The sequence below is a fragment of the Salmo trutta genome, unplaced genomic scaffold (genome assembly GCF_901001165.1).
Source record: "Salmo trutta unplaced genomic scaffold, fSalTru1.1, whole genome shotgun sequence".
NCBI lineage: Eukaryota > Metazoa > Chordata > Actinopteri > Salmoniformes > Salmonidae > Salmo > Salmo trutta.
This window is the reverse complement of record NW_021822724.1, coordinates 140147-150146: the sequence shown is the minus strand read 5'-3', so window position 1 is coordinate 150146 and position 10000 is coordinate 140147. Positions and strand designations below refer to the sequence as shown.

The 10000-nt window shown below is 43.1% G+C and overlaps 1 protein-coding gene across 1 annotated transcript in view; it reads left to right on the top strand.

The window, feature by feature from the left end:
• Nucleotides 1-861: 861 nt before the first annotated feature.
• The window catches only part of LOC115184021 (pyruvate carboxylase, mitochondrial-like), a gene marked incomplete at its 3' end in the record, with an annotated part of 126654 nt that continues 117515 nt past the window's right edge, over nt 862-10000 (top strand). The window contains exon 1 of the mRNA XM_029745019.1: nt 862-1240. Within this exon, the coding sequence (XP_029600879.1) occupies nt 1235-1240 (6 nt within the window). The remainder of the gene's footprint in view (nt 1241-10000) is intronic.

Sequence of the window (10000 nt, the reverse complement as noted above, 5' to 3'; positions counted from 1 at the left end):
CTATCGACCTTGATATCAACACAGCTATCCACCTACTGTAGCTATCCACCTACTGTAGCTATCCACCTTGATATCAACATAGCTATCCACCTACAATATTTATCCACCTAGCTATCCATCTAGTTGTCCACCTACGGTAGCTATCCACCTAGCTATCCATCTACTGTAGCTATCCACCTTGATATCAACATAGCCATCTACCTACTGTAGCTATCCACCTAGCTATCCACCTTGATATCAACATAGCTATCCACCTAATGTAGCTATCCACCTAGCTATCCACCTTGATATCAACATAGCTATCCACCTACTGTAGCTATCCACCTTGATATCAACATAGCCATCTACCTACTGTAGCTATCCACCTAGCTATCCACCTTGATATCAACATAGCTATCCACCTTGATATCAACATAGCCATCTACCTACTGTAGCTATCCACCTAGCTATCCACCTTGATATCAACATAGCTATCCACCTTGATATCAACATAGCCATCTACCTACTGTAGCTATCCACCTACTGTAGCTATCCACCTTGATATCAACATAGCTATCCACCTACTGTAGCTATCCACCTTGATATCAACATAGCTATCCACCTAATGTAGCTATCCACCTTGATATCAACATAGTTATCCACCTTGATATCAACACAGCTATCCACCTACTGTAGCTATCCACCTCGATATCAACATAGCTATCCACCTTGATATCAACATAGCTATCCACCTACAATATTTATCCACCTAGCTATCCATTTGGCTATCCACCTAGCTATCCATGTACAGTAGCTATCCACCAAGTTGTCCACACTGATAACACCTATCTATCCACCTATTCTGTGTTCCTTCACACAATAGTTCAGGATTTATGTATTAAAAAGAGAGTTTTAGTTTAGTTTTCAAGGTTTTGTGCTGTGTTGATAGATCTAACTACTTTGTGTAAGGGTCTATAGCCCTTATGCACATTCCATGACCGAACGTTCTAAGCACACTTCCTACTGGTGTGGCAATTTCCGGTGACGCGTACTATAGAAGGGAAGTCAGTCCTGTTGTTATCGACGATGTAACATTACTAACAACATGTCGCAGTTTTTTACTAGGTGTCTTCAGGACTTGCCTCAAATTAATATTAATGATGTACATTGAATTGCTAAATCAGCATCGGAGACTCCAGCTAGGAAGAACGAAAAGGAGTTCAAGATGTATATATAGGAAGCTACATAGACAACTATGAAGGTGAGTAACGTTACCAAGTCAGTGACAGATATAACGTTAGCTAGCTACATTCATTAGTTAGCTAATTTAACTAGTAACTGTAGCTAGCTAGTTACTTTGTAAAATGATGTAACGTTGACAGAATCTACCTGAGAGTGTATTTTCGTTAGCTTGCTTAAAAATTAAGCTTGCTAGCTATATTTGCTCGCTAAAAATACTTGTTATTCATGTCATCTAACAAAGACACATTGACAGGGGAGATCACCGTGAGGGCTGGCTGTCACAGGTCCATGAGGAAGAGTAAAAAGCTGCACAGCATGAGAGTAGGTGAAAGGTTATAGATAGCTACTAGGGACCTTGTTAAACATCTTCTGTGAGACACTGTCATCATGGTCAAAATGTGTTGGAGACAGTGTCAACGTTTAATCTTATCAATAGATAGATATTAATGATGGGTTACCCACTTAACAAGTTATTTGGTTAAGATCTGTTGATGTGTTTGGTAATTGTGTTACTGAGACACAATGTATTCCTGTATAGTTAAATGAGCCCCTAGTTAAGAAGACTAGACACTACTATGTTTGTTGTTATTTATGGGCCGCATTATTCTTGTTTCTCACTTCAGTCTTTCATCACACTTATCTTCACGTCACAGATGGTGTTAAAGCACTCTGTACCAGTGATCGTGGTCCAAAGCCACTGCTTCCTGTGATGCAGGAAGTGCTCTGTGCAATCATCTGGTGGCCCTTCGTTACCAGACAGCGCACTGGTACTCTCAACTAAAACATTCCTGCCGCACCACCAGTTCACAGCTGCACAGACACAGAACAGCATTGGCACAACATTGGCACAAGCCAAGAACCCTTGTGAGTCTATCAATATCCATTAAAAAATGCACCTGAAAAGTGTTCAGCCTATGTAACAGTAAATCCTGGTTAATTAGGGTGTGACGCCAGGTCCGGTTGATGGGATAGAGTTCCATAAACCTACTAACTCGGGTGCTGATGGAGTAGGGTAAGTTGGAGGTTCCTAGAATGGAAACATTTAAAAATATATATATATTGTGATTTTTTGTATCCAGATGATAAGCCTATACAGTGGCGCCTTTACGATGTAACAACAAATGTTTGTGACAAAGACCAAGGGGAAATATATAAGAATCTATAAATCTGTATATTTTAATGCATTTTATTTGAACTTTCGGGCGTGTGCTGTTTCTGGAAAAGTTGCATGAGTGTTTGTCATAGTAATCTCTCCAACCTGACGTTAAGGTTTTAAAATGTTTTGCAGAAGTTTTCTCTACAAAGCATTCAATGGATACATGCCTGACATGGACCTTCTCCCCGTCTCAGAAACGTATGCCAACTTTTATCCACTTCCTGCCCCTCTTGCGACAACAATGGAAATGTCAGCTGACGTGCCCCTGGTTGAGTCCGCCTTTGGGCCAGCGCAAGCTGGCAGTGTTCTGTCCTATCAGCTTCCACAGCCAAAGACCCGTGAAATTGTGAAGATTGCCGATGCCCCTTCTCCACCAATACCTCCATTAGATGGCTACAGGCTTCAGGCTTCCCAGTGTGCTTACGTCCTTAGCCATCAGGAGCAGTTCCACCTCAAGGCATTAGAGACAACCTACGAGATGTCACACAAAGTCGAGGTTGCTACAAGGGAGCAGAGCAGCAGCCCGGAATGGCATCAGCTCAGGAAAATGAGAATAACATCCTCTCGTTTCCGAGAGGTTTGCCATGTCCAGGGAGAGACCTCAGCTGACCGTCTAGCTGAGCGGATGTTCAAGGGATCTGGTATGCAGACCATGGCGATGAAGAGGGGGCTAGCCATGGAGCCAGTGGCTGTACAGGAGTACTGCACACTGAAGAATGTTAACTTCTTTCCGTGTGGCTTCGTAGTGCACCCAGATGCTCCGTGGTTAGGATCCTCTCCAGATGGCATCATATTTGATCCCAGTGTGAGACCACACTTTGGACTCTTAGAGGTCAAGTGGCCAAATGTACCAAGTTATGTTGACTGCCGTTACCTGAAGATACAGAATGGAAAGCTGAAGTTGAAGAGATCTCATGCTTACTACTGGCAGGTGAAAGGTCAAATCCTTCTCACAGGTTGTAGCTGGTGTGACTTTGTCATCTGTGCACAGGAGGACATCCTAGTTGAAAGGATATTATAAAGATCTACAGGTTTCAAAAACTATAAGAGAGAAGGTTGACCACTACTTGCAGAAGTGTCTATCGCACCTGAATGGATCCCCTGCATGGGTGCCAAGTTTAGTGCTATCATGAAAAATAAGTATTGATGTTCTTGTGAAGAAAACTAAAGTAGAATAGATTTGTTTAAAATATATATATATATATTTCAGAAAATGTTCAACAGTTCAGTTAATCAATTACACATCTTTGTGAATCCAAGATGGTGTAGCAGTCAAACGTCTTTGTCTTTGTCGTGTCCCATGTATATATATTTTATATATTTTTTCTTCGTTTACCTTTATTATATTTTTCTAAACCACAACTTCAAAATACTCTCCTGCAACCCGCCTCACCCAATGTGGTGTGGATCTGATTTTTTCTAAAGTATTTTTCTTTACTTCTGATCTGGAATCCCCCAACAGAGGCTAGCCAGCTGACTAGCTACTAGCTAGTAGTCAGCTAACCACTGCTAGCGGTCATCAACTTACCTTTAGCTCGGAAAACTCTCACCAGTTTGCACAACGCGATTCAAACCAAAGCATACTGGACCTATTTTCTCTCCATATCCCCGGACTCCCACCGCAAGCTCTGAACCTTTTCACCTGGAACATCGCAGCTAGCTAGCTGCAATCCGAGTATCTACTCCTGGCTAACGCCTCTGCCCCGAAGCAAGCACCAATTAGCCTGGAGCTAGCCCCCGCTAGGCCCAACTCCCGGCTAGCTGAAGAGTTCCATCAGCCACTCCTAGGCTTCAATACCTATTTTGCCAATTGGCTTGGACCCATTTTACTGCCGGTGCGGAGCCCCGCCGGTTCGTCATGACTGGACTGTCGACGTAATCTGCCCGAGGGGGTTATTCAGCTGGCCCCTCCGTCGCGACGTCCCCTGAATGCCCATTTGCTAGCCGGGGCCTGCTAGCTGTCTAGAGCATATCGGCTGTTAGCTGAATAGGTCCATCGAACAATTTCTTTGGGCGACTATACCTATTTTTGCTAATTGGACTGGTCCCCTTCACCTCACGGAACCCTGCTAATCCATCACGACTGATCTACCGACGTAAACGCACGAGGAGGCACCCTGGTTTAAATTATGTTTCTAAAGACATTATCGCTCTCGTCATGACTCAATGCCTAGGTTTACCTCCACTGTATCCACATCCTACCATACCTTTGTCTGTACATTATGCCTTGAATCTATGCTATCGTGCCCAGAAACCTGCTCCTTTTACTCTCTGTTCCAGACATACTAGACGACCAGTTCTTATAGCCTTTAGCCGTACCCTTATCCAACTCCTCCTCTGTTCCTCTGGTGATGTAGAGGTGAATCCAGGCCCTGCAGTGCCTAGCTCCACTCCTATCCCCCAGCTGCTCTCATTTGTTGACTTCTGTAACCGCAAAAGCCTTGGTTTTATGCATGTTAACATTAGAAGCCTCCTCCCTAAGTTTGTTTTATTCACTGCTTTAGCACACTCTGCCAACACGGATGTCCTAGCCGTGTCTGAATCCTGGCTTAGGAAGACCACCAAAAACTGACATTTCTATCCCTAACTATAACATTTTCCGACAAGATAGAACTGCCAAAGGGGGCGGTGTTGCAATCCACTGCAGAGATAGCCTGCAGAGTTCTGCCTTACTATCCAGGTCTGTAACCAAACAATTAAAGCTTCTACTTTCAAAAATCCACCTTTCCAGAAACAAGTCTCTCACCGTTGCCACTTGCTATAGACCACCCTCTGCCCCCAGTTGTGCTCTGGACACCATATGTGAACTGATTGCCCCCCATCTATCTTCAGAACTCGTGCTGCTAGGTGACCTAAACTGGGACAATACGTAACACCCTGGCCATCCTACAATCTAAGCTTGATGCCCTCAATCTCTCACAAATTATCAATGAACCTACCAGGTACAACCCTAAAGCTGTAAACATCCTAACCAACTTGCCCTCCAAATACACCTCTGCTGTTTTCAACCAAGAGAGAGAGAGGTTTTCAACCAAGATCTCAGTGATCACTGCCTCATTGCCTGCATCCGTAATGGGTCTACGGTCAAATGACCTCCACTCATCACTGTCAAAGGCTCCCTAAAACACTTCAGCGAGCAGGCCTTTCTAATCGACCTGGCCCGGGTATCCTGGAAGGATATTGACCTCATCCCTTCAGTAGAGGATGCCTGGTTATTCTTTAAAAGTGCCTTAATCACCATCTTAAATAAGCATGCCCCGTTCAAAAAATTTAGAACCAGGAACAGATATAGCCCTTGGTTCACTCCAGACCTGACTGCCCTTGACCAGCACAAAAACATCCTGTGGCGTTCTGCATTAGCATCGAATAGCCCCCGTGATATGCAACTTTTCAGGGAAGTTAGGAACTAATACACACAGACAGTTAGGAAAGCTAAGGCTAGCTTTTTCAAATAGAAATTTGCATCCTGTAGCACAAACTCAAAACAGTTCTGGGACACTGTAAAGTCCATGGAGAATAAGAGCACCTCCTCCCAGCTGCCCCCTGCACTGAGGCTAGGAAACACCGTCACCACCGAAGAATCCACTATAATTGAGAATTTCAATAAGCATTTTTCTACGGCTGGCCATGCTTTCCACCTGGCTACCCCTACCCCGGTCAACAGCACTGCACCCCCCACAACAACTCGCACAAACTTCCCCCATTTCTCCTTCACCCAAATCCAGAGAGCTGATGTTCTAAAAGAGCTGCAAAATCTGGACCCCTACAAATCAGCCGGGCTAGACAATCTGGACCCTCTCTTTCTAAAATTATCTGCTGAATTTGTTGCAACCCCATTACTGGCCTGTTTAACCTCTCTTTTGTATCGTCTGAGATTCCCAAAGATTGGAAAGCAGCCGAAGCCCAGTATCTCTACTTGCACATTCATCTTCTGCACATCTACCATTCCAGTGTTTAATTGCTATATTGTAATTACTTCGCCACCATGGCCTATTGCCTTACCTTATTGCCTTACCTTCCTTATCTCACCTCATTTGCACACAATGTATATAGACTTTTTTTCCTACTGTGTTATTGACTGTACGTTTATTTTACTCCATGTGTAACTCTGTGTTGTATGTGTCGAACTGCTTTGCTTTATCTTGGCCAGGTCACAGTTGTAAATGACAAATTGTTCTCAACTAGCCTATCTGGTTAAATAAAGGTGAAATAAATAAATAAAAATCTCTAACATTGTATTCTGGCTATTCTGTGTTTTACTTGATTTCATTCCCCCTAAACTCATTTTTTTTATTTAACTAGGCAAGTCAGTTAAGAACAAATTCTTATGTACAATGACGGCATCCTGGGGAACAGTGGGTTAACTGCCTTGTTCAGGGGCAGAACGACAGATTTTTACCTTGTCATCTCGGGGGATCGATCTTGCAAACTTTCGGTTATAAGTCCAACGCTCTAACCACTAGGCTACCTGCCGCCCCAATGCTTAATTAAAGCCAATACAAGCTCCACATAAACTGATATTCACTACAACACAAATGATTGATACATGTCATAGATAAACTAATTATTATTTTGCTGTACATTTACACTGGCTTGGCCCATGCTTTGACCAAAGGTCCGTTTTGACAGTTGACCAACAGGCAGGTCACTGGAAGTAATTGGTTGATACTGCGTGAGATGTTCAGGGGGATGACTGTGTCAAACAGCTTGTTCTCCTTTACTCTGCGGATCTTCTTTTAACATGCACTCTCAGCCTGGCAATGGATTGTGTCTCCCTTATCTCATTCCCTGGTATCTGTGTGCGTCTTGACAGAAAGGTTGGCCGGTAGACCTTGCACGGGAACAATGTCATCTACGACAAAAGCCCTTATTTGGCCATGTCAGGGGTGAGTAGGGAAATAATTCCACACTGCTTGAAGATCTCCTTGTCACTCACAGATCCAGATACAGATCCAGCATACAACCGTGACACAAAAGTGACAGCTCCATGTGGTGACATTCCCAACATGCCCTTAAAAGGTACAGTGTGACTTGTAGGAAGAAAACACCTCACTCTGCAGTAGTAGTGAAGAAGGTGTCTGGCTGCAGAGTTCAGTGCAGTTGATCACTACCTGGGTGTCTGGATAGTCCTTGAACTCAGGTGGCAGGTGGACTTTGATGGTTTCCTTGGGGATCCATATATCCGTGCTGATCCAATCAGACAGTAAGAGGAAGTTGGCCCAAGGGATGATGATCCGGCTCACTGTCCATTGGTGGATGCTGAACCGATTGGCCAAATCCTTCTGCTTTCAGACCCAGCGACAGATGACTCATAAACAAGAAGAACTCGTCGATCGATTGCAGTGTCTGAACATAAAGAAAACCGTTTAAGTACCATATATTGTCCTTACATTCTGTCCATAACACAAAAAGTAAAATAATGTTGAACAATTACAGTAAGATCAAAAAAATATGTTCTATTAAGTGTTTAATGAAGTTGTCCATTACTGGGTTTCTTTGAGAAACACTTGTTTCAGACGGATTGGTGCTTGTGACTCTTATAAACTTGGTCTATTTGAATACCAAAAAAAGGCTCATTACTATTATCGTCCATCTTCTCTAAGCATCAAGCATCAAGTAGCACTAGACATGACCTAGCTGTTATCGTAGTCTGTTTTCTTGTTACTGTAATTCGTACTGTAATTCACAGCAGTGAATTTGTTTTAAATGTTTCGTTATTTAACTGGACTAAGAAGCAAATATTATTTGCAGCAACGACCTGAAAGCATTTTTTTGGGGGGGGTTTAACTAGGCAGCGCACCTTGTTCTTCATCCTCCTCCTCAGTCGGAGCAGGAGGTTTCAGTCTTCTTTCCCAAACACCAGGTCTCTTTTGAATGTGCCAGTTCCACGCAAAGACTGTAGGAACAACACTTATTTTTAGGTATTGTCGCCCCCCCCCCCCCCAATTTTTCCCTCAACAAAGTCACCTTTTGTGTGTTTGGTAACAGTAAAGTTGTCATGAAGTACTGCCACCAACCACCTTTTTCTCTGAGATCTACATAGACCGGGAAACTACAGAAGCTCACGATACCATTTACATTTTGAAGAAACTGAACACAGAGCTACTGAGCAATGTTCATTAGCACCTCCTTTAATATAAACGTAGTCATTGCAAACTATTTCAGTCAGAAATGCTTTGACAACAGAGCTAGCTACTAAGCTAATAATAAAAACAATACCAGAAATCGCTCCGGAAGTCAGCAACCCCGGTAGGAAGTAAAATAGAATGTGGGAGGCATTATAATGCATAGAGCCTTTTGTGTATCTATGAAAGGAGAAAAGGAGGAAGGGAAAATAGGGCCGAATGTTCCAACTAGTGAGAGAGAAAGAGTGGAACCTTGGGCAGTTTTTCTGAGATGATTGGCTCCCATTTTGTCCTCTGAGTTGTGCTTCTCTCAGCTTTGGATCGTGTGTGAATTCTGAGTGAAAAATTATCATTCAATTATTGTCCGCTGCTTTCCTTCTCTTTCCTTCTCCCTTCCTTCTCTCTCTCTCTCTCTCTCTCTCTCTCTCTCTCTCTCTCTCTCTCTCTCTCTCTCTCTCTCTCTCTCTCTCTCTCTCTCTCTCTCTCTCTGTCACTCTCTCTGTCACTCTCTCTCTCTCTCTCTCTCTGTCACTCTCTCTGTCTCTCTCTCTCTCTCTCTCTCTCTGTCTCTCTCTCTCTCTCTCTCTCTGTCTCTCTCTCTCTCTCTCTCTCTCTCTCTCTCTCTCTGTCACTCTCTCTCTCTCTCTCTCTCTCTCAATTACCCTAGTGTCAATTACCCTAGAGTCAATTACCCTAGAGTCAATTACCCTAGAGTCAATTACCCTAGAGTCAATTACCCTAGTGTCAATTACCTTAGAGTCAATTACCCTAGTGTCAATTACACTAGAGTCAATTACCCTAGAGTCAATTACCCTAGAGTCAATTACCCTAGAGTCAATTACCCTAGAGTCAATTACCCTAGAGTCAATTACCCTAGTGTCAATTACCCTAGAGTCAATTACCCTAGTGTCAATTACCCTAGAGTCAATTACCCTAGAGTCAATTACCCTAGTGTCAATTACCCTAGTGTCAATTACCCTAGAGTCAATTACCCTAGAGTCAATTACCCTAGAGTCAATTACCCTAGTGTCAATTACCCTAGTGTCAATTACCCTAGAGTCAATTACCCTAGAGTCAATTACCCTAGTGTCAATTACCCTAGAGTCAATTACCCTAGAGTCAATTACCCTAGTGTCAATTACCCTAGAGTCAATTACACTAGAGTCAATTACCCTAGTGTCAATTACCCTAGTGTCAATTACCCTAGAGTCAATTACCCTAGTGTCAATTACCCTAGTGTCAATTACCCTAGAGTCAGTTACCCTAGAGTCAATTACCCTAGAATCAATTACCCTAGTGTCAATTACCCTAGTGTCAATTACCCTAGAGTCAATTACCCTAGTGTCAATTACCCTAGAGTCAATTACCCTAGTGTCAATTACCCTGGTGTCAATTACCCTAGTGTCAATTACCCTAGTGTCAATTACCCTAGAGTCAATTACCCTAGTGTCAATTACCCTAGAGTCAATTACCCTAGTGTCAATTACCCTAGTGTCAA